Source organism: Canis lupus, chromosome 27, assembly GCF_011100685.1.
Source record: "Canis lupus familiaris isolate Mischka breed German Shepherd chromosome 27, alternate assembly UU_Cfam_GSD_1.0, whole genome shotgun sequence".
NCBI classification, from domain to species: Eukaryota; Metazoa; Chordata; class Mammalia; order Carnivora; family Canidae; genus Canis; species Canis lupus.
In genome coordinates, this window is record NC_049248.1 from 15,019,832 (window position 1) to 15,045,622 (window position 25,791).

The 25,791-nt window shown below is 38.2% G+C and overlaps 1 protein-coding gene across 3 annotated transcripts in view; it reads left to right on the forward strand.

Annotated features, from left to right (window-relative positions):
- PTPRO (protein tyrosine phosphatase receptor type O) overlaps nt 1-25,791 on the forward strand; it is a 241,447-nt gene that overhangs the window by 172,996 nt on the left and 42,660 nt on the right. For all 3 annotated transcript variants that reach the window (XM_038576903.1, XM_038576902.1, XM_038576904.1), the window contains exons 12-15: nt 412-532; nt 18,912-19,051; nt 21,906-22,038; nt 23,978-24,098. In XM_038576903.1, coding sequence (XP_038432831.1) covers nt 412-532; nt 18,912-19,051; nt 21,906-22,038; nt 23,978-24,098 — 515 coding nt within the window. The remainder of the gene's footprint in view (nt 1-411; nt 533-18,911; nt 19,052-21,905; nt 22,039-23,977; nt 24,099-25,791) is intronic.

A 25,791-nucleotide genomic window follows, 5' to 3' on the forward strand; every position in this document is an offset into this window, starting at 1 on the left:
TATAAGGGAGACTGGGAAATTTAGTCTTTAGTAGACTATAGCCAGATGGCTCTTCTGAGCTTCCCAGCTAGGGCTGAGTAATGTACACATCAATAGCAACCTAGGAAATTGCCTCTTCTAAAACTTGAATATAAGAAAAATATAAGAGTAATACATATTCCAAGTAGAGAATTCATTACAAAAATGTTCTGATATGTATTATTCATGTTTAGAGCTACCTTGTGTTTAGCTCAGTTGAGGAATTTATATAAATTTCGAAGGAAATAAAGTATCTGTAAGGTTGTAATCAACTGTAGATTGATTGCACAGAACAGAGGGTGAACGCCTGCTACAAACCTGTAGTTGTTTGTAGTGGTATTCTAGTTCAAGTTCATTAGAAGTTTGCACTCTTGATTTTGATGGATCTTGCAGGTCACACGCAATGTCATGACTGCAATTCTCAGCCTGCCTCCAGGAGATATCTACAACCTCTCCGTAACTGCTTGCACGGAACGAGGAAGCAATACCTCCATGCTCCGCCTCGTCAAGCTAGGTAAGAAGAATGCACATGGCAGTGTGTGTGTGTGACAATAGTCATGTCCAGAGAACTAATGTTTGCATCTCTTGATTTGTCATGGTCTTCTCAATTCAATGAAATAGTAATAGAGAAAAATGATTCTCTTTCTAAGTGCCAAATAAACATGTACACTGCTAAAAGAGTTGGGTTCAACTTAATATAAGTTTCTGTGAATGGAATTTTGACTATGTTGGGAGACAGGATCATTTACCATCCTCAGTGAGATTAGAGAAACAAAGGAGTCTGAGGAATTTAGAGAAGACAAGACATTGAGACGTTATCTAGTGCAATGTTCTCAACCCTGTCAGACACCATTCCCTTTTCATAGAAGCATTATGTGCTGCCCTCTTTAATACCTCAAATTAAAACTTGAGCATAAAATAACCCAAATATTGGTTTTCTAAGTTGAGATAATGTCTTAACTCTGATATAAGACCAAGATGAAAGAAAAAAAATTATAAGACAATCATATCGGGGAAAAAAAAAGACAATAATATGGGGATGCCTGGTTGGCTCAGTAGTTGAGCATCTGCCTTCGGCTCAGGGTGTGATCCCAGGGTCCTGGGATGGAGTCCTGCATTGGGCTTCCCCAAGGAGCCTACTTCTCCCTATGCCTCTGTTTCTGCCTCTCTCTGCATATCTTTCATGAATAAATAAATAAAATCTTTAAAAAAATAAAATCATACTGATCCCTTACGTGTTTTTTCAGATCCAGTTCTTCTGCAAGTCGTAATGAAATTGCCTCCTTACAACAAATAATTAAAATGAACAAGTTAGAGTTTACAAAAAGTAAAGGAATAGGCAGTTCTTCCATACAAATATAAAAGTAAATGAAGGCATGAATAAAATAACTGAGCAAGCGTAAGTACAGGTGGACCCTTGAATGAAACCTAACATTATAATAATAAGACATGGGATGTATTTGCATATTATGGGAGAAAGAGGAAAATAACCTTAATTAAAGTAAAGAGAACACTCCAAGAAAAATAATAGGCTGTGGAGGGAAAAAATAATAGGTGGAGGGAAAATGAGGAAAATATAATATTCTTGCAAATGAGCTAGAAATTATTGTGTGGTGTCAAAATAATTATTTTTATTATGAAATACAACTAGGAAGTGACACTATTTAACATTTCTAGATTCAACAGTCTTCCATGTAGTAAGGTATCCATTTAGTTTCTGAGACATAAAGGGAACACAGAGATAATATTCCGTAATTAGCAGTAGGCTAAAGAGGATAGATTGGCAAACAGTTGTGGGGTAGTATCAGTGTGAGAAGGGCAAGCTACAAAGGAATGCACTCCAGTGTGTCATTTTCACAGCAGAGATCTCTTTTGTATATTTTGAAGATGAAAAGTATAGAGAAGAGCAATAAAAATATTTTCAAAACACTTAATGCCACTTCTTGACATCACTGTTTCAGACGTCTGCTAATTTAGACTCTGTATCTAAGTCTATTCATAAGAGTGTCAAATTGTCACTGTTATTATGTGTATTCTGATGTGTAGCCATAAGTAAAGACTGAGCCAGGGTGGGGGCATCTGGGTGGCTCAGTCAGTTAAACATCTGACTCTTGGTTTCGGGTCAGGTCATGGTTTCAGGCTTGTAAGATCGAACTCCACCAAGATTGAACTCCACCTCGGAGCCCGAGGTGCACTCAGCACAGAGTCTGGTTCATATTTTCTCCCTCTCCCTCTGCATTTCTACCTCATGCACATGCACCTTCTCTCTCTCTCTCTTTCTCTCTCTCTCTCTCTCTCAAATAAAATAAATAAATAAAATCTTTTAAAAAAGAAAATAAGGAAAAAAGACTAAAACAGGGCATTTTATTAGCAGTTTAAACACCCCGAGTGACATTGCTGGTAGTGACATACCTTTAGAAAACTCTTAGAAAATCCCAAACAAAACAAAACACAGTCTTTCCTCAGTTTCCCCAATAGTTGCTTTTCTCTATAATTCAGTGCATAAGACACTAAGTCTTAAATATTTTTGTGTGTGTGTCTCGTATTTGCCATGTCAAAAATTAAATTCTTGCACTGGAACCCTCTAAAATTAGATAGGTAGTTGGAAATACATAGTGTATTAAATAGACTCTATGGGCAGAAAAAGTAAATTATTGAGTAACTTGTAAATAACACCTTAATTCTTCTTTGTGACAACTTTCTTCCAAACTATTTTACCTAACTTGAAAAAGTGTTTCAATATTATTATGTGGTAAAGTAGTTGCAGTTATATTTATAGTGGAGCTATACTGGTGTGACATCATGAAAGTATATGGGATGTGGGACATGGGACAGTTTTTCTGTTTGGAGCTTTCTTGATCATTTCAGGACGTCTAGCACTTCTGCTTCCTGTCCACAGAAGTCAGGTTAACAGCCTTCCTTGAGACTATTAAAAACATTCCTGCAAATTTACAAACACTCTCCCACTGAGAACCACAAGTTCAATTGCATTCACTGCAGGCAATCTGCTCTTCTTCCCCGGCACTCTATACGTCAATGCCAGGAATGTGGAGATCACCAGCTTCCTCCCTCGTGTGATCTATTAGGAAAAAATTGCCTGCCTATCCATTCCAACTGATATGTCTGATTTTGTCCTCTGTAAATATAAAAATCAGTTCAAAACTTGTTTCCAGGTAACTGGAATTGCTTCAAAATTATGCTTCCTTTCCCCATGACTCTCATTTCACCAGGTTTATAAGCACGGGAGGCTGTGTGTATTTCTTGGGTCCTAACTCCTTTCTCAAACTCTTTTTTTTTTTTTTTTTGTTCTGTTTTGTTTTGTTTTTTAAGTCTCCCTGGAAGTTCAGAGGTAGGTCTTATCAAAGTAGCATTCAGTGAGCCTATTGCAAGCTTTACCGTTATTTTTATTTGACATTATGGTTGATATATGATCAGGAGAATGAGTTAAAGTCATGAGCTGCTACAACTATACTCATACTCCGTAGGAGTAGGAGTAGGGTAGGAGTAGGAGTAGGAGTAGGAGTAAAAGCCATGATAGTTCCCGAATTTATCATGAGATTTTTGACCCTCCATGGGTCCCTGTTAACAGACGGGACTATTAACCATTTTAGTAAGGCCCTTTACACTTTTCAAGAAGAGAAGGCAAGTTTCCATAGAAATTATTTCTTAGAATCAGTAAGGTTTTCCTTTTTGTCAACTAAATGTCAGACGAAATATTGCCTCTATATTATTCCTCTCTGAAAACAAGACAATCTGTATACAATGTACTTGAACTCAGCCTTTTTGCTCCCCCCCCTTGAAAACTAAATAACTCACTTTTTATCTATTTGTCTTGAAGTCTATTTTCTATTCTACTAATCACATTATTGTGATTTTTCAGCTCTTCCAATTTTCCATAACACACAAGACCTTACTTGCTGTAGATGCTTGATAGATATTCATTGCATTGAACTGCAACCACAGATCTCACAGCTGAAAATAGTATTGCAAGTTTTACCTTTTGGAGAAGTAAAATAACATTTCACTTTAGTAATAACTGATTGTAGTTATTTTTTATTTCATAAAACTTTCATTCTCATCACTTTATGTTTCCCTACAGCATTCATTTGGTATATATAGCAGTCATATTAATTCTACTTTAGAGAAATATACAACTTTGGCACACAGATTATTAGGGCTTGTTTGAATCAGAATGATGTTGTTAAAACTGGAACCAAAACTCGTTGGGCTGGGGTACCTGGGTGGCTCAGTTGGCTAAGATCTGGACTCTTGATTTCAGATCAGGTCATGACTCAGGGTTGTGAGATCAAGCCCTGCATGGAGCTACCTGATGGGCATAGAGCCTGCTTAAGATTCTTTCTCTCCCTCTCTTTGTCCTCCCCCCTCCTTATCTAAACAAACAAATAAACTGATTGGGCTAACCTTGAGTTCAGTTTCTCTGTGAGAAAAGCCTCTTTGCAGTGGCTCTACTTGCCATCATGCAGGGCAGGCTCTACATCTGTGGGAAGAAACCAGGCTACCAGTGAATCCACTATAATATAAATTAATCCAAGATGGCATGTGCAAGGAGAGAGAGCCCTCAAAACAATTGCCAAGGATTTTCAACTATTATGTCATCAATAAACATCCACGAGAAGATGTCTACCAACAGTGGTGCTATTTGCAGGGCATTGAGCCAGTCATCCTACTAAGAATTTTAGGTTGCCAGCAGTTTCATGGTACCATGGTGGGATGTGATGACAAGTTCCCTTTGGCAGTCAATACAAATGTCAATCAATTTTGCACTAAGACATGTCATTTTATAAGAACTTATTGGTTTACATGCGAGTGTGGCTTCAACCAGCAACCAGTCATGACTTCTGGTCCTGGTGAATCCACTTAAAACTCTAGGCCAACTTTAAGAGAATTTGGTAAGTTTACATCAGATAATCAGCCATTAAAAAAGAAAAAAAAAGGAAAGAAATAAGGGTGAAAAGTGTTGGGCATATGACAAAATAGCTCAATGGTAGTAGAATATCCATTCATTCATTCATTTAACAAATACATACTGAGGACCTTCTCAGAATTGTCCAGATGCCAGACTACTTGTAGTAATGAATTCAAAGGGCTACTTTTTAGTTTCTATTCACAAGGAGCTTGTGATATACTGAAGGGGGAGATGGTAAGAAGTGCTGTATAGCATATTAAAACAGGCCAGGGTGGGACAGATTATGTATGCAGCCAAACCTTTCTCTGAGGAAGCAATGATGCGAAATATGAATAACAAGAAAAGATCTGCCATGAAAAGTTTGGGAAAGGGCATGCTAAGTGGAGAGACTAAGCAGAGGCCAGATCGTATAGGATTTTTAAGAAGATGGAGCTGAGGTTTTATGTTGAGTGCAATAAGAAGGCATGTAGAGAATTAAAACTACACATTTAAAATAATATCTCTGGTTGCTTAATAGAGGAAGGATTGTTGGGTCACCAATGAAGACAGGGAGACTGATTAAGGGACCCTGTGTCCTAAGTTTAAAAATTGCATTCTAGGGGCACCTGGGTGGCTCAGTCAGTTGGACAGCTAATTCTTGACTTTGGCTCAGGTCGTGATCTCAGGGTTATGGGATCAAGCCCCGTGTTTGGCTGTACACTCAGTATGGAGTCGGCTTGAGATTCTCTCTCTCCCTCTATCCATCCCCCTGCTCTCTCTCTCTTAAATAAATAAATAAATAAATAAATAAATAAATAAATAAATCTTAAAAAATAACATTCTAATTCAATAAGTTCCATGGGAAATGATGGCAACTTTGACTTGAGTAGTAATAATGGAAGAGAAAAATGGACAGACTGCAGGAGTTATTTTGGAGGTTGTGTCCACAGAGCTTTCTTGTGGGGTAAAATAAGGATGACTCCTAGGCTTTGCTCTTGAGCAAGTAGGGTGGATGGTGGTGCAATTCACCAAGACCGAAGACTAGAAAAACTAGAAGAGGAGTAAATTGAGGGTAGGGTGAGAATCACAGATTTTTCTCTGGTCATAAAAAAATTGAGAGGACATCCAAGTACAGTTGTCAAATAAAATGATTATTGTTATGAATCTGGAGATCAGGGGAGAATTCTGGACTGGAGATATAAATTTTGGAGTGTCTGGATGAGACCACTGACTAGTAAGCAGAAATAGGAAAGAACCACTCCAGTGCTTAGACGCTGAGCAGTAGAGGAGTCAAGAAAGAGACTGGGAAGGTATAGCCAGTGAGGTCAGAGAAAACTAGAAACAGAATGCATACACCATCTTTGTCAAACTTCCACGGTGTTTCAACCACCGTTGTGTTCAGACAGGTGCAAGATAAGGAATCAGGTAACTTTAGTTCTTTAAAGTGCTAGGAGAGATTCAAAGATAATTTAGTGCAATGTCTTCATTTGAACAATTGGAACCTAGAGAAATTAGACTTTACACATTGCTGAGCCTGGGTGGAGAAACAGTGATTCAGCACTTTTTATCCATCTGCTGCTTATGTTTTGCTGATTTTGGAGTGTATTTTTTTCTAAAAACTTCTATTTTTTAGTGAACACTTCTAACAGAGCAGGGAGGAGTTTCATACCCACTTGTGTGGCTTTCTCTGTTCCTCTTTTGGAATGTAGGTATTAATAATTAGTTTGATTTTCTTACTCTCAATCATGAAAGGTTTTATATAGATTAGAAATCTTTAAAACATAGAATGACTATAGATAAGAAAGAATACTTTCAGATGTCAGGAATTAGGAGCATTTTACAACCTCTCTCTTTCTCATAACATTTCAGATTACAAATTATTATTTATGCTTTGATGAAAAGTAATCTCTGACTTTATAAAAGCCCAGCTATTACATAGTACTACCCTTCATGATCTCACTCTCAGTTGAGAAAATTTGTTTATTCTTATGTTGAAATCATTGAGTTTAAATTTTAGAAATAGTTGGTTGGATAGATGCAGTCCTTATTTTTGGTAGGAAGTGAGTTAAGTGAAGTCTAAAATACCTCTCCCTGGACAGCCCCTGTGGTGCAGCGGTTTAGCGCCACCTGCAGCGTGATCCTGGAGACCCTGGATCGAGTCTCATGTTGGGCTCCCTGCATGGAGCCTGCTTCTCCCTCTGCCTGTGTCTCTGCCTCTCTCTCTCTTTGAATCTCTATGAATAAATAAATAAAATCTTTAAAAATAAATAAAATAAATAAAATAAAATAAAATAAAATAAAATAAAATAAATAAAATAATAAAATAAAATAAAATACCTCTCCCTATCCACCCATGTCCTTTTCTTGGATCCTCTCCTAGTTAGTGACTACCTTTTATCCCTCTCACCCCCCAACAAAAAAGAAATGCGTTTAATAAGATACAAGTGTGAATAAATTGTGTCAATGTAGCACAGAGAAAAGGAAAGAAAAATGGATGAATGAATGCATGGAAGCAAAGGGAAGGAGAAAGTGAGAGAAGAAAGAAAATATGCACATCCATTCTATCTATCCATCCATCCAACCATATTTATTTATTTACTTATTTTCAAAGGCTATCAGTAAGAAAAAGTCAATAAATTAATTAAGATACTATACTTTAAAAAGTTAATTTATTCTATCCATCCACAAATATTTATTTAGCATCTACTATGCTACATACTAATCTAGGTGCTGAGAATACAGAAATGAACAACAGGTGAAAAGCTCCAGAAGCAATAGTATATCTCGAAGGCTCAAGGAAAAGTCAGGAAGAAGATGACTGTACACCTGAGATACCACAGACAATATGAGCTTACATCTGCTACAGATCAGTTAAAGGCCAGTCACTCGTTTTTGCAATACTTCTCTTCCCGAAAAAGTATTCCAATTTGGATACTTTAAAAAATATGTTTATTTGAGAGAAACAGAAGTAGTGAGAGAGATAGAGAGAAAGCTCACAAGCAGAGAGGAGAGGGAGAAGCTGGCTCCCCACTGAGCAGGGATCCCAGAGCAGAGAGGCAGATTTGGGTGAAAGATCAGAAGCTGAGACTTGGATGTGTCCACATTTGAAGGTCCCTGTTAAACAGGTTCCTGCTAAACATTTAAGAACAAATGTTGAGTGTGCAGTTAGATAAAGGAGCTTGGATTCTGGGAGATTTCAAGACTGGGAAGTATAAATTTGAGGGTAGTTAGGAAACAGACTTGATGAGATTATCACGGAATGGATTAAGAAAAAAGAATGTTATCCAAGGACTGAGCCTTGGCACCCAAACTTTAAGAAATGGAGGTGGTGTGAGGGAACCAGCAAGAAAGCCTGAGATGGAATGACCAGTGAAGTAAGAAGGAACACAGAAGGGTGTGATGTTCAAAGAACCAAGCGAAGAAAGCGCTTGATTGATCGACTTGTCAAGCCTGCTGGTAAGTCAAGGAAGATATGGAATGAGAATTGACACCATTTATTGAAGAGACTGTCCTTTTTTCAGTAGATATTCTTTCCTGCTTTGTCAAGTATTAGTTGACTATAGAGTTGAGGGTCCACTTCTGGATTCTCTATTCTGTTCCATTGATCTATGTGTCTGTTTTTGTGCCAGTACCACACTGTCTTGATGACCACAGCTTTGTAGTACAACGTGAAATCTGGCATTTTGATGCCCCCAGATATGGTTTTCTTTTTCAATATTTCCCTGGCCATTCGGGGTCTTTTCTGATTCCACACAAATCTTAAGATGATTTGTTCCAACTCTCTGAAGAAAATCCATGGTATTTTGATAGGGATTGCATTAAATGTGTAAATTGCGCTGGGTAGCATTGACATTTTCACAATATTAATTCTTCCAATCCATGAGCATGGAATATTTTTCCATCTCTTTGTTTCTTCCTCAGTTTCTTTCAGAAGCGTTCTATAGTTTTTAGGATATAGATCCTTTACTACTTTGGTTAGGTTTATTCCTAGGTATCTTATGCTTTTGGGTGCAATTGTAAATGGGATTGACTCCTTAATTTCTCTTTCTTCAGTCTCATTGTTAGTGTATAGAAATGCCACTGATTTCTGGGCATTGATTTTGTATCCTGCCACACTGCCAAATTGCTGTATGAGTTCTAGCAATCTTGGGGTGGAGTCTTTTGGGTTTTCTATGTACAGTATTATGTCATCTGCAAAGAGAAAGAGTTTGACTTCTTCAGTTTCTTCCACAAATGGTGCTGGGAAAATTGGACAGCCACGTGCAGAAGAATGAAACTAGACCATTCTCTTACACCATACACAAAGATAAACTCAAAATGGATGGAAGATCTAAATGTGAGACGAGAATCCATCAAAATCCTAGAGGAGAACACAGGCAACACAGTTTTTGAACTTGGCCACAGCAACTTCTTACAAGATACATCTGTGAAGGCAAGGAGAAAAAAAGCAAAAATAAACTATTGGGACTTAATCAAGATAAAAAGCTTCTTCACAGGAACCCTGGGTGGCACAGTGGTTTAGCGCCTGCCTTTGGCCCAGGGTGCGATCCTGGAGACCCGGGTTCGAATCCCACATTGGGCTCCAGGTGCATGGAGCCTGCTTCTCCCTCTGCCTATGTCTCTGCCTCTCTCTCTCTCTCTCTCTCTCTCTCCCTCTCTCTGTGTGTGACTATCATAAATAAATAAAAATTTTAAAAAATATATCCCCTTAAAAAAAAGGCTTCTTCACAGTAAAAGAAACAGCCAACAAAACTAAAAGACAACCTACAGAATGGGAGAAGATATTTGCAAATGACGTATCAGATAAAGGGCTAGTATCCAAGATCTATAAAGAATTTGTTAAAATAAACAGCAAAGAATCAAACAAACCAATCGTGAAATGGGCAAAAGACATGAACAGAAATTTTACCAAAGAAGATATACTCATGGCCAACAAGCACATGAGAAAATAATCCACATTACTGGCCATCAGGGAAATACAAATCAAAACCATAATGAGATACCACCTCACACCAGTGAGAATGGGGAAAATTAACAAGCAGGAAACAACAAATGTTGGAGAGGATGTGGAGAAAGGGGAACCCTCTTACACTGTTGGTGGGAATGTGAAGCGGTGCAGCCACTCTGGAAAACTGTGTGGAGGTTCCTCAAAGAGTTAAAAATAGACCTGCCCTACGACGCAGCAATTTCACTGCTGGGGATTTACCCCAAAGATACAGATGCAGGGAGACGCCGGGACACCTGCGCCCCAATGTTTCTAGCAGCAATGTCCACAATAGCCAAACTGTGGAAGGAGCCTCGGTGTCCCCCGAAAGATGAATGGATAAAGAAGCTGTGGTCTATGTATATAATGGAATATTACTCAGCCATCAGAAGAGACGAATACCCACCATTTGCTTCAACGTGGATGGAACTGGAGGGTATTATGCTGAGTGAAGTAAGTCAGTCGGAGAAGGACAAACATTATATGGTCTCATTCATTCAAGGAATATAAAAAATAGTGAAAGGGAATAGAGGGGAAAGGAAAAAAATGAGTGGGAAATATCAGAAAAGGAGACAGAACATGAGAGACTTCCAACTCTGGGAAACGAACAAGGGGTAGTGGAAAGGGAGGTGGGCGTGGGGTGGGGGTGACTGGATGATGGGCACTGAGGGGGTCACTTGATGGGATGAGCACTGGGTTTTATGCTATATGTTGGCAAATTGAACTCCAATAAGAAAATACGCAAAAATAAATAAAGAGAGAGAGAGAGAATTGACTGCTAACATTAGCAACCCAGAAGTCAATGGTGGTTCGGGGAGGAGGCATTTGGGTTGGAGCGGTGACGGAAAAAGATGTTATTTAAAGTAATTCAAGAGAGAATAAAAGGAGAACAACTGAAGACAGCTGGAATAACAAAACTTTTGAGGAGTGTGATTATAAAGAGGAGAAAAGATGATCCGGAGCTGAAAATAGAATCCAGGAGTTTTTATTCGTTTCATTGGATTTGTGTGCTTTTTCTTATTCTTCCTATTTTTTGAAGTGGGTCGGAAACAGTTTTGCAATGGACTAATCAACATGATTTAACAGAACAGGGAAAATTGATGGTGCAGAATAATTAAAGGTGACATTAAAATGACATCGTTGCCTGGGTCAGAGGTGGGAGGACCCTGGGTGCCACTGGAATGGGTGGCCTTAGACTGGGTGAATCTGTAGTGAGGAAAAGTGACAGAGTATAGGGGCACCCATGGGGTAGAGGAGGCTGGTGGGAGCGATCATGGAAGCTTGTGGAAGATTTCTTCCATTGCCTTCTTACAGAAACGTGTTCTTCAGGTTTTCGGAGGATCATGGCTGCCATGGTACCCTTCTTGTGCAGTCCTGCAGGACCAGCGACCTCATGCGAGCATTGTCTTCTGGGTTGGGCTGCCAGACATGTTACTGTTTCATAACTCCATCCCTGGTCCCAAGACCAACTGGATGCCTCTTCTTAATCTCTTTCTCTCTCATTTCTCATTGTGGTCTTGTGAGTTTCACTGCCATTTGCCAGATGCTCACAGCCAAGCCACACAACTTTATCACTTCCTTAAAAGCACTTCTGCACGCCATCAAGTGACTTGCAGAGCCTGTAGGTTTTTGCTCAACATATTGGAAGGATCTGGATGATGGACAATTCGGGCCATCACTGTGATATCTGGCACTGATCTCAATGTATGAGCAAGTGCCCACTCTGAAAAAGTTGGTCTTCTAGAAAAGGGAACTTCTCAGGAGACCTCTTATCTTCCATTATATGGAAATAAGTGCCAAACACCCACAGTTTTAGGGAAGAATCCAGGTGTACAAAGAACCCTTAACTAGATGTCCAGAGGTCTGGATTCCAGTTACTGCTTTCACAGACAAGCTGCGTTATCTTTGAAAGGTGAATTAGGTCCTCTGGATTTCAGTCGCCTCATCTATAAAAATAAGAGTGTGGACTAAATGATCTTTAATATCTCTTCCAGTTTTAGAATTTAATTCATACCCAAGTTCAGAGTAAAAGCAATAAGGCTAATGATACAATAAGAGTAGTGACTTTTTTCTAAGAATTTGGCAAAAATAACTCTTAACCAAATAAAAATGCTAAGAAAAAAAAGCCATATTCTTGGAACCAAAGAAAGGAAGAAGTTAGATATGTTGTTTTGAAACTAAGTAAAGTTAAATGAGAGCTTTTTTTGAAAAATTCTACTAATCTTTAGAAGTTACTAGAGCTAGCAAAACCATAAAAACGCCCAATGACTCACAGAAGGGGATATTAGGCTTTCTATCATTAAACCATAAAGAATTTATTTAAGGGATTCCTGGGTAGCTCAGTGGTTGAGTGTCTGCCTTTGACTCAGGTCATGATCACAGGGTCCTGGGATGTGAGTCCCACATCTGGCTCCCCACAGGGAGCCTACTTCTCCCACTGCCTATGTCTCTGCCTCTCTGTGTCTCTCATGAAAAAATAAATAAATAAATAAAATCTTTTTTAAAAAGTTATTTAAAATGTAATAGAAATCACAGGTATTTCTAATTTCTGAGAAAATTCTATGTTTTGCATATGGAAAGGGCCTGATTAAAATGTAATATTTGCTTGAATATTTTTTAATATCTCCCCAAGATGTTTTTATTCTTTTTTAATTTAATTTATTTATTTATTTATTCATGAGAGACACAGCGAGAAAGAGAGAGAGGCAGAGACACAGGCAGAGGGAGAAGCAGGCTCCATGCAGGGAGCCCGACGTGGGATTCAATCCCGGGTCTCCAGGATCGCACCCTGGACTGCAGGCTAAACCACTGTGCCACTGGGGCTGCCCTCCAATATGTTTTTAAATTTTCTCATTACTTATTAAAAGAATCTCCCTAAATTGACAAGAGAATAGGCTTACTTACTTTGGATCTAGCACAGGTTTCTGTTATTTAATATAAATTTTCAACTTCCTAATTTCACTGCGTACCAACCTTAACTCACCATGAATAATTTCTCTAACATTTTTTTTTTTTACTTTCGAATAGTGCTTTTTTTTTTTTTTTTGAAGATGTTGGTTTTGATCAAGTTAGGCATGATTTATGTGACTTGCACTGTTTAAGTCACAAATGTTTTCTTTGACCAAGTTGAATATAAATTAGGCTTACACTGCTTAAGGTAGAACTGCCTGTCTTGAGGAAAATTTAAAAAATGGATTTAAAAGACCTATAATAATATAGACCTTAAAGGTCATCCTTTGTGTATGAAGAGGACACTAGCAAATTTCTGTCAGTGATGCTGAGGATTGAAAATAGATTTTATCATATCAATAATTTTTTACAATATTTTTCTGTTGAATTCCCCTTATCACCAGGGTCACAAGTTTGTAAAATGACTCACCAGGTTTATAGGTATAAACTAGAAACAGAATGAAACCAGTGGGCCCTCGTGGATATAATCTTGGCCTCATTAACATCATTCTATCAGCAGCTAAACTAATGGGTCACATTAAAATAAGAAAAAATGCAATAATTGTCAGAAAAAGATGGATTTTAGACAATAAATACATTCTCTTTGGCTCCAACATGAAATATTACACCTGACTCCCTTCGGGATTTCCTAGGAAAGGAAGAAATTTGCTGCCAGAGCAAAGAATAAGAGTCAGGCACCAGCTCATACTTTACCCAAGGTCACCTTCACTCCCGCAAGATCCTAGGGAACAGTTTGAGCCTCTCATAATCCAACCTAAATTAAATGTAGAGATAGCCTTACAACTTTCCTTTCTGCCCATGTTCTGGGCCTTGTACTGAATTTCCTTATAAAATTAAGTTGGATTCCCCACTCGAATAAGAGAGACTTGAAAAGGAAAGAAGAGAAAAAAAAGAAGAGGACCAAATAGTTGAGTATAACCCTGGCAATGTTAGAAAGCTCTTAGAGGGTATTATAAAGCAAACAACCCTGTATTTACATAGGAGTAGAAAGTGATAGCAAGAGGATGTTCTGTAACTAATATTCACATGGCCATTTATATCATATAAAGTGTTTTGTGCATGTTCTCTTAAAGCTCATTTGCTCTTCATAAATCATTGAGGTCTTCCCACCCCTGCCTTTGATGAGCTGGACTATATTTGATTTTTTTTTTAAGATTTTATTTATTTATTCATGAGAGACACAGAGAGAGGCAGAAACATAGGCAGAGAGAGAAGCAGGCTCCCTATGGGGAGCCTGATGGAGGACTCAATCCCAGGACCCCGGGATCACACCCTGAGCCAAAGGCAGACACTCAAACACTGAGCCACCCAGGTACCCTTGTATTTGATATTTTGACTAGTAAGGGCCTTTATTTGTTTGCTAGAGCTGCCATAACAAAATATCACAGATTGGGTGGCTTAACCAACAGAAACTTATTTTCTTACAGTTCTCAAGACTGAAAGTCCAAGATGAAGGTATCAGCAGGTTTGGTTTCTTCGAAGCCTTTCTCCTGGGCTTACAGGTGGCCACATTCCAGCTGTATCGTCACTTGGTTTTTTTGTTTCCACTCATCTTTGGTGTCTCTTTGCCTATATTTCCTGTTCTTGTAGGAACACCAGTCAAGTTGGATTGAGGTCCACCCACGCTTCATTTTATTTATTTATTTATTTATTTATTTATTTATTTATTTATTTATTTATTTATTGGAGTTCAATTTGCCAACATACAGCATAACACCCAGTGCTCATCCCATCAAGTGCCCCCGTCAATGGTCAATGCCCGTCACCCAGTCACCCCCACCCCTGCCCACCTCTCTTTCCACCACCCCTTTTTCGTTTCCCAGAATTAAGTCTCATGTTCTGTCTCCCTCTCTGATATTTCCCACTCATTTTCTCTCTTTTAACTTACCTCTTGAAAGGCCCTATCTTCAAACACATTCACATTTTTGAGGTGCTGGGGGTTAAGACTGCAAGATAGGAATTTTGGGGAACACAATCATCCCATAATAGAGGTAGAGACCAATAAAAAGGCTTTTGCATGTCACTGCATTCCCTATCATATGAAGTTGCCTGAACAATATTTTAGCCACTACTCCCTTTTGGTCTTCTGCCTGAGGATGGGAAAGAGGAATTATCTAAATCATACTAGGCTAAGGAGTTTAGCTGACTTTGCCTTCTTATGAGAGGAGATAGATAACAGAAGGGGAAAAACTTCAACCAGCTTCTGTCAAGAATTTCCACACTTCTGCTCTACCAAACGGGAAGGAGTACTCTAACCCTGTACTGTACAATTGAAATATAATGAGAACTATATATGAAATTTTAAATTTTCTAGTACCACATTACAAAATGCTAAAAAGAGAGAGATGAAACTGAGTCTAATATACCTTATTTAACCAAATATATCAAAGTAGTATCACCCTAACATGTAATTGATATGTGAACCTTATTTAACCAAATATATCAAAGTAGTATCATCCTAACATGTAATTGATATGTGAAATTATAAATGAGATATCTTTATTCTTATTTTATGCCAAGCCTTCAAAATTCAGCCTGTATTTCCCTTTTTTAGCTCCTTTCAATTTATACTAGCCACATTTCAAGTTCTCAGTAGCTACATGTGGCTAATAGCTACTGTGTTGGACAGTACAGTCCTAACATTTTAATACATTTCCTGGGGCAGATGTTGTCTTGAGTAGTGAAATTTAATTAGAAGCCCTTTCCAATCCAATTACACCTCCACTTATGAAATATTGCAGTGTTTTTCTTTGTTTCCCTTGGACTAGCTGAGTGAAAATTCTCTCCAGTACATCTAAGAAAATATACCTATCACAAAGATCCTAACCAGTCCCCAAGCAGGTGATTTGTGTATGTTATTCATTGACCTATAGAGCTAATATGCATATGTCTTTCAGAAAAGGATACAGTGGTAATGGGGAAAGTGACCTTGGCATAATCTGTTGCCCTTATTTATCACCTGAAAAGAAAATTCTGTCACGTGGCTGGTCAAGGGTCCCAACCCCTTTGGAGATCTTCCTGAGGATCCTACTTACCACGTAGATCCATACTTTTAGGCAGACCCACAGAAACCATTCCTCTAGTATCCAAGTCACATTCTTTGGGCCACTGAGAACACTTGTAATTCATGAGTCTTTGACTCTGCCACAGAAAGCTGATAATTTTACCAATTTGATCACTGTAGAAAAGACAGAGGACATCAAAATTTAACTCCAATGTGTCTGGTCTTGCCTGATGCTTAAATACTAATACCTCTGACTACTTAATCTTGACTATGGTTTAAATCAGTCAATAGAGGGATGTCTGGGTGGCTCAGAGGTTGAGCATCTGCCTTCGGCTCAGGACGTGATCCCAGGATTCTGGGATTGAGTTCTACGTCAGGTTCCCCCCGCAGGGAGCCTGATTCTCTGCCTATGTCTCTGCCTCTCTCTCTCTCTGTGTGTCTCTCATGAATAAATAAATAAAATCTTAGAAATAAATCAGTCAATAGATAATATTTATTGAACAGTTGCAGGTGGCTAGTTTAAGGTGAAAGCAAAATAACACATGGTCCCTATTCTTAAAGAATCTATTAGGACCTAGAAGAATCAGGACTTTGCTCACATAGATCAAATAGGGTAATTAATAGAAGGTCAGCGAAGAGATAGATCATCACGAGACAGAGTCAACAGATAAGGCTTCAGGGAGAAGGAAAGACTTTTTCTTGATCTCAGGATGATCCAAGGAGAAGAAAAAGTACACGGAATTGAGAAAGAGTACTGCTGGTATGAGAAAATTGGCTCTACCAAGGCAAGCATTTCTGATTCGAGAGGGATGGTGGTGAAGCTGTGTGGATAAAATGTGGCCCATGTGAGTAGGATCTTTAAAACTTGGCATATTTAGGTTTGGCAATAGACATCGATCACAATAGATTATTACACAGATAGGATTTAACATGAGCAAAGTGGTATTTCAAGATTATTTAAGTCCTGGTTGACAAATGAAGAAAGAACTGATTAAAAGCAGGAAAAGGGATTAAGAGGCTGTTGTAAATGATTGATAAAGTGTTATGACAAAAGCCTGAACATGCAATATAATAAAAAGAATGGATAAAAGGAAGAGATGACAAGAATTATTTAAAAATATGCTGTCTAGGGTCTGAGAAGCCAGAGGAGAGCCTCAAACAAGGAAAGGATGGTAGTGCTCTTTAGGAAGCCCAGATGGTAGGTGATTGCAAATACATATGTAAAAAAGTTGGAGCTGGAGATTAGGACTTGGGCAATGTTCATATTGGATAGCTAAACTGAGTTTATCTAACCATCAGGAAAAAGAAATACATTAATATCCTAGGGAATCTAATCAGTTCAGGAGACTCACGGTGAGGGGCATTTCTGTCATGTATGATTTGAAAAGAGAAATAACCAAGGTTCAGCCTAAAAATCATCCACATCTCTGCCCCCAGACAACCTCACATTTGCCTCCAAAGATTCAAGATCTGCACAAGTCAGAATCATTGGAGGACCTACCCTCTCTGACTCATACCTAGTGACAGTTATAAAGGATGAGGGAAATGGAAGCTGACCCCATGTTTTATCAACAGTTTTCATCAGAGGGGAAGTGAGACAGTACAACATTTGGAGGAGTATATGATTCATTGCAAATGAGAAAGGGGTCCTGACATCTGTTGTAAATTATGCCCACCCAAGACTAAACCCCTCTCTTTCCTCCTTCAACTTTTCTGCTTAACCTCATCAAGTTGCCTCTGAAAAGAAAAGAATGTTTCTTTTTTTAGTTGGGCACAAAATTTAAGTTGCCTGTGATAAATCAGGTGAAGAATGGTTCCAACATACTACCTGGTTCTGAATAGGGCCATGATGATGATATTCTAGAAAGAAGTTCCAAACCTACCCACACAAAGATGCCCACATGTCAAAGAAGTGAAATGGCCTCGAGGGCTTCTTTAAGCACTACTGAAATCCAGGAACTAGAGAACAGACTTTGGGAGCATGGGACAAATAATTTAAAAAAAACAAATCCAAGTAACAGGCAAACAGCAGGGATAGTTGTCTGACAGGGACATTCACGTGGGCAAAGTATGATGTTCCATGAACCTGACAGCTAGATATAATATGTCCAAACAAGTGATGTTGAGGAGGTCTGACAGGATAACAGGGACTCTGGCTGCTGTGCTGGGGTTCACGCATAGTGCTTTGTGTACTGGAGGAATTCAAGGGGGAGATAACACCCAAATGACAGGGCATGGGGAGGAGAGAAGAAGAGATTGAGTAGTATGGGAACAAGACACAAGGCCACTCCCTAACACTGAGGCCAACAAATCCCTTGACTCACTTACTGGAAATGAGTATGAAGGGGCACCGTTTATTTGACTAATGTACTAATTTATTGATCACGATTAATGTCTAAAAGAATATGATAAAGAAATCAGTCCCCTAAACATTTTGTTAACTATCCAGTCTCCTTCCATGAATCCTTTTCTTAAAAAAAAAAAAAATCGTATCTATTTAGCTTTACCACTCTTAATTTTGACTACATTTTCAGGAAAGCCATTCCTCTGACTAAATTATTCCAAATGGTCTCCAGAAAAGGAAGACAGGTTTTTGGCTGAGTACCAGACTGGATGTCTCCATTAGGTGGAAGCAAACCATTTTCATTTGTGTTAGCCATTTAAGTACAGATTTTTGTTTCTCTTGCAGAAAGTTATGTCTTATTAGGGCAGTGTAGCTCCAGTGCAGATGAAACAAAAACTATTAATAGATTATGTATATATAATAAAGCTGAAGTAGAAAACAGAAGTGTTTCAAAAAGAGAAGTATAAAGTGGAAGGGAGAGAAGAAGGCAAAATATTCTGTCTTCCAAGTTAGGTGACAACTGTGTTTGGACATATTTCAAAGCAATATAAAATTTCGATGGTGCTATTAACTACCTGTATTTGGGTTGGATTTTTTTTTTTGGTCTATTTTATCCTGCCAATCAATGAAAGAAGAAAGGATGCATTAAATTAAATGAAATTTTTAAAACTCTGTCTTTGCTCAGAACCAGCTCCTCCAAAATCCCTGTTTGCCGTGAATAAAACCCAGACTTCAGTGACTTTGCTGTGGGTGGAGGAGGGAGTGGCTGATTTCTTTGAAGTCTTCTGTCAACAAGTTGGCTCTAGTCAAGAAACAAAACTCCAGGTACTGTACATTTTTATTCTCTTTGTCTGAGTTCATTTTGGTTAAGGCTAATTATCTGAGTAAATCGAAGTATTTTATTTGTTTACAGTACAGAAAATGGAAAGTGTTCATTTGCCCTTTTGTGTTTCAGTAACAGAAATTAACAATAGGCTTACAGCAAGCCTTAAATATAAGAACCAATCTGCCAAATTGCAAAGTTTAGTTTCATCTTTGCATTTATCTTTTGTCCCTAACCCCTAGTCACCCCGGGTCATACTGAGAACTGAAATGGATTCATTTTTCCTATTGCCATTAAATCGATCAAAGGGATAGACACTGCCATATAAAATACAGTTTAACAAATATGAACTGATTGCCAGTTATGTGAAAGGCACTATGTGTGATACAAATGGCAGAATCAAAAAAAAAAAACAAATGGCAGAATCAATACTTGGCTTTAACATTTTTTTCGTGCAGTTATAGATATTACATCAGTCTAGAAATAATTAAAGTAAAATGCAAGTGCCATAGAGAGATCCATTCTACTAAGAGAATTTAAAGAAGGGACTATTTCTAGTCAGTAAGGAGGACAATTTTGCTTGGGAAAATGAAGGCTGAGAGAAATGATTGTTAAAGCTTTAGAATCGTAAATAGCAGATAAAATTACTGCTGAGTTATTCACCAGGTCAAACTGAAGGAAAGGAAAGAGATGAACCAGTAGCTCCAAATGTAACAAAACCACCAGAATAAAATATTTTTCAGCCAGGCATGGAAGGAAAAGGTCAAGTTTGTGAGGGATGTCACAAAATCCAGTGTACAGACTAATTCTATGAACATGAATAATTGATGCTTTTTAATAATGCAGTTCATAAGATTGAAAAGAAGAAAGGATTTCTGGGAGTGGGAATCTTTTCATACGAGTGTTAAGATAATTTGCTTTGATTTCTTTCCCCTTTTGATATTTTCTTGTACAAACTTATCTCTTTTTGATCTATACTGAGCAGCTTATCTTTTTTTTTTTTTTCTATTCTAAGAATGCTTTATGGAAATAACTGCTTTGCCAGTAGCGGATTTTCTTCTCTGCAGCTATAGTAATGTCTTCCCCTAAGAAAACAATGGTTATGCAGCAACTACAATGAGAGTCTTGCTAGCAAAAGTCTTTCCTTTAGAACCATTCTTTTATAGAACAGTAAAGAGGTGGAATTGGAAATAAGTGCTGATGTCTCTCTTTTATTTAGGCAGGAGTGTTTCACATCCCTGTTTTGAAAAAGAATGTTATGCTGGCTCATCTTTTTATATTGTACTGTGGTACTTGTCACTGGTCTAACCATTAGCTCATCAAACTAACAATCTGTTCAGCTCAAGAATAGTTTAATATTAAATGCTTTTGAGAACACAAAGTCGCTGTGCCTTTGGTGGATGCTGTTTAAAAGCTGAGAAAGCAGGGCACCTGGGTAGCTCAGTGGTTGAGCGTCTGCCTTTGGCTCAGGTGGTGATCCCGGGGTCCTGGGGTTGAGTCCCACATTGGTTCCCTGTGGGGAGCATGCTTCTCCCTCTGCCTATGTCTCTGCCTCCCTCTCTGTGTCTCTCATGAATAAATAAATAAAAATAAAATCTTTTTTTTAAAAAAAAGCTGAGAAAGCAGACAAAGGGGGTAGTGTCCTTAATATACAAAGAGCAATTACAAATAGAAAAAAAATAAAGACCAAGAACCCAAAACAAGTATTTCATAGAAAATAAACACAAAAATTCTTAAACATATGAAAAGATAATCAAGCTCACTAGCAGTGAAAGAAATGCCAAATAAATCTACAATGAGATGCAATTTCCACTAATAAGATTGGAAAAACTCAAAGAGTTTACAAATATATTGGATTGGAAGGAGAGTAGGGGAGAACAGGTGTTGTCACACATTGATGGCAGCAGGATAATATGGAAAATTATAGAAGACAATTTGTCAGGGTGCCTGGGTGGATCAGTTCGTTAAGTGTCTGCCTTTGGCTCAGGTCATAATCTCGGGCCCCTGGGATCTAGCCCCCACTTCTGGCTCCCTACTAGGTAAGGAATTTGCTTCTCCCTTTCCCTCTGTCATGCACACTTGTGCTCTCTCTCTCTCTCTCTCTCTCAAATAAATAAATAAAATCTTTAAAAAATGAAAAATAAAAAAGAAGACAATTTGTCAATAGCTTTCTAAATGAAAAACATAAAACTTTTGGACTCATCATTCAACTGCTGGGAATATGAATACCCATATATATGTGTACATTCATGTGCATGCACACACACACTGGTTTTGTGTATGAATATGTATGTGTATATATGCATCACATATAAATATATTAAGCGAGTGTGTGCCCATATATGTTTGTTTCCATAACCTAAAATTATGTTCACTGTAGCATTGTTTGTAATAGCAAGAAATCAGAGACAACTGAAACATTCCTCAGTAGGAGACTGGTTTAATAAAGTATGACCTTTCAGTGAATGTCTACACAGCACTTAGGAATAAATCAGCTTCTCTGTGCTGATGTGAAAATAGCACCAAAATACACTAATAACCAGGTAAAATATAAGTAGCATGATGTGTAAACTACATTATCACTTAGGTTTTGTTTAGTTGTATCTAATGTTTTTACATCCATAAAATATAGATGGGAAGGGAAAAAATCCCTAATAACCACAGCTCCTTCCATAGAAGAGAACTGGATACATACAAGACAGGAAAAGAAGGAAATGTTTTTCACTGTTATCCTTCTGCATCTTTTAAATGTTTTCTTCTGCTTGTATATTAACCACTCAGCTCTGAAAAAGACTCTAAAAAAAAGCCAAATAGATGAAGATGATATAACATCCATCTTATGTTCTGCATCTCCAGGAACCGATTTCTGTTTCTTCTCACGTTGTGACCATCTCCAGCCTTCTTCCTGCCACTGCCTACAACTGTAGTGTCACCAGCTTCAGCCACGACAGCCCCAGTGTCCCCACATTCATAGCCGTCTCAACAATGGGTAATTACTTGAGTTCGTGGGATCTGGTGTCTTTGGAAAATTTACCTTTCCAGGTTTTCCTTCCATTTTCTTTTCAAATATATGTACTTTATCCTTTCAATAGAACCATGTTCCACTGAAGCAGTCCAGGCTTCGGAGTCAGGGAAACTTTCACTGCACTTACTATCTATGTGATTTAGGGAACCATATTTATTGTCTCTGGACCTCTGTGTTTTCATCTGTAAAACTGGAATCGTAATATACGTACCTCGTTGAACTGTTCTGAAGCATAGAAATGAGGTGTATAAAGCCTTAACACACGCTGGTGAGCGCTAACTGCTACCATCAGACCCACGGTCCTCATCTGCCTCTCCAGCAGTAACCACAGTGTCCTGATGGACTCAGGCTCATCTGTGGTCGCCTTGACCCTTAGCCATCACTGATCAACCAATGACAGTACTAAATTCCTGAATTAAAGCAGGAAAGTTTCCATTAAGGCAAACTACAAGTGGGGAAATTTGCAATTAATGAAAGGTCTAGAATAATGGTGCTTCTTTTTTCTTCTTCTGAGTTAATATTATACGTGTTACTCCCCCATTTGTTGGGGTCTGACTCTGCAACCTGAGACCCTCCATGAAGTCACCTGTAATATAACTACTCTCAGTGTCACATGATCCCTTTACTGTTTTTTTTTTTTTTTTTTTTTTTTTTTCATTTCTGGCACATTCGTCATGTATTTAGCCACTCTATTCAGTGATGACTAGACTGGCCTTTTGTTTGTTTTCTGTTTTAAATTTTTATTTTTCCAGAAAAGAGGACAAAAATGGACCTGAAAAGTGTATTAGTGGTCTCTCACCTCTATGTCCTTGTACATCATCCTAAGTATCCTTTCCTGCTCACTGTTCCTTATCATTACTAGAGCAACCCAGTGAAACAGGTGATATTATTCAGCTTATTTACAAGTGAGGAAAATGAGGCCCAGAGAGACAGACAAAATAGCTTCTCCAAATGGCAGTCAGTAGTCAAATGAACTTGAAAAAGATCTCCTGACCAAGAGTCTAATGTTCTTTCTGTTCAATTACTCTGCTGGTGAACAGGAGTCGTGCTGGCCCAAATAGGCCATGGCAAATACAGAAAGTCTTAGAGACTGAATGTACCGGCCAGTTCTGTGTTTTTATGATCAATGCAGAGGATGGTATCATGATGCCTTTTTCTGGTCCGTCTCTGGTTAGGAGTTTTACAAAAACATTTGACATGTATTCCCTCTTTTAATACCTCGCTCTTCCATGTAGGGTGATGAACTGCACAATGTGCAGGTGCCGTAGCAGTCCTCGTATCAAGTACCTGGAAGGGACGCAGTCCCTCATCTTAAGGGCCCCACAACTTACTAATAGGTTTGATCTCTTGAGTTGTGCAGATGGAAAACCTCTCAACATATGGTTACAGATCATCAGAATGCCTGCTGCTAGCGACGTGTTAAGTGCTGCGGCAGATGGTAGCTCGCTAATGCCTTTTTCATACACGTTATTAGTTGTGAGCGAAATATACAGTTGTGCTTTCTGACTTTAAAGTCAGAGGTGTAAAATGAAAACCAGACACTCTCTAAACTTCTGGAAATATTAAACAGTAATAATACATGATGATGACTTCTAGATTTTTTTAAATTTTCAAATGAATTTAACTATGGTACAGGCATTATTCATAGTTTATAGTTTTCCTTTATAAGAACATTCTGAATGTAAGACTTTGATGGATTCATTGTGCCAAGCACCTGAACACCATTTGTCAGTCTACTTTACTAGGTTATATTTGACCAGGAGGAGGTCATTGTCAGCTTGGAGGAACATCATTGTTGCTGTTATTGTCATCATTACAAGTCCAGTGCTGTTGAAAATCAATGGAAAATGATGAGCGGTTCTGTTAATTTCATGTAATGAAAATGCATGGTTTTTCTCTTTAGTTACAGAAATGAACCCCAATGTGGTAGTCATCTCAGTGCTGGCCATCCTCAGCACACTGTTAATTGGACTGCTGCTCGTGACCCTTATCATTCTTAGGAAAAAACATCTGCAGATGGCAAGGTAAATTTGGTTGCTCTTTTACCCAAGGGCTTTAAAATATATTAATTTATCCTACAAGTCTGCTTTTGCAGACCTAAATTGTATAGCAGTAAGTTCAATTTCAGTTTTCAGTGTCTGTTCTGTGTGTTTTCTAAGTAGACCTTTAAATATTATTTGAGGAACCATTGCCACTGAAATGACCATGCAGAGGATTGTTTACACTGATTCAGACAGCTTACTCTCAATCTTGTCGTTTTAGGAAACCCATACAAAGGGATCCATTAATGCAATGGATTATTTCAAACAGATTTTGGAGTAAAATAAAGATCTCTGGCTACTCAGTATGATTGATAAAAGGAATGAATATAAGGGACCATAGGAAAGAAAAAAAAAATCCCTCTCTTCATCAGTTCTGCCAAAGCTGTTTTATCAGAAGACATTTGTAGGGTTTATGATTAGGTCCATTTGAGGTCCCCTATTAGTTTTGTTCCTACTACTCAGAGTTCAGGCAGTTCTCATTTTTCTTGCAGCTAGAAGAGACTTCTGATTTATGATTTTAGTGATTCCCTATTCCTTTGGCCACTGATGCATTTCTTATCAAAGCACTTTCTCAAGTACTTTCCGTGGTCCCCCATATTATCAGAACAATCCATCAATTCTCTTAAAAACTGTTGCTTAGTCGAGTACTACTGGGCTTGGGAAATTTGATTTGAATTTATTTTTACTCAGCGTTAGCCTGCTGAACTGTCAATCAACATCCTTCTTCTTTCTCAGAGCTCTATCATTTACCTGTTCAAAAATAAATTTATCCATCCAATAATGATCTAATCAGTGTCTTAGATGGCACAATTAAGTAAAAATTAGACATCCAAGCTGTCCACTAGGAACTTAGAATGTAGCTGGAGATATATACAGAAATGAATATATTTAAAGGTATAAACTGGCCTGCCCCAGAAAGGAGATAAAAGTAGTAATCTATGAATATAGAGAAATTAGTTCTGAATATGAAAATCAAGATTTTGAATGTTGGCATTTAAACAAACCTTAGAAGTATAGGGAGGAAGATGGCCAGAGTAGAGAGCTGTAAAATTACACTCCTTGGGATCAAATCCTAATTTACAATCTATGTAACCTTGTGCAGTCCACTGAAACTTCATTCATTCATTTAATAAATATTAATGCACACCTGCTGTGGGTCAGACCCTTCCAGATGGTTGGGATACGACAGTACATAAAACCGACAATAATTTCTGCCTTCATGGAGCTCATAGTCTAATGGAGGAGATAGACAATAAATAACACTGATAAAAGTAAAAAGATTGCTTGGTATGTTAGCAGACAGTAAGAGAAAAACAACAGAGCAGAGTAAGGGAAATTAGCAGTACAGGTATGGAAATTAGCAATACAGGTATGTGTAGTATAGACAGGAGCTCTGAGAGGTGCATAGGTCTCACTGAAAGGATGATATTTGGGAAAACATTTGAAGAACATGAGGAGAGTTAGCCACGTGTTTTCTGGTGGAAGGGTATGCCCAGTAGAGGGAAGAGCCAGTGTAAAGGCCCTGAGGTAGGAACATGTTCAAACAGTAACAGGAAGGTTAGTGCAGCTGAAGCAGAGGAAATGAAGGCAGGAATAGCAGGAGATGATGTCAGATCACACAGAGGTTTGTAAGCTCTAATAAAGACTTTTGCTTTTATTCTGAGTCAAGCCATTT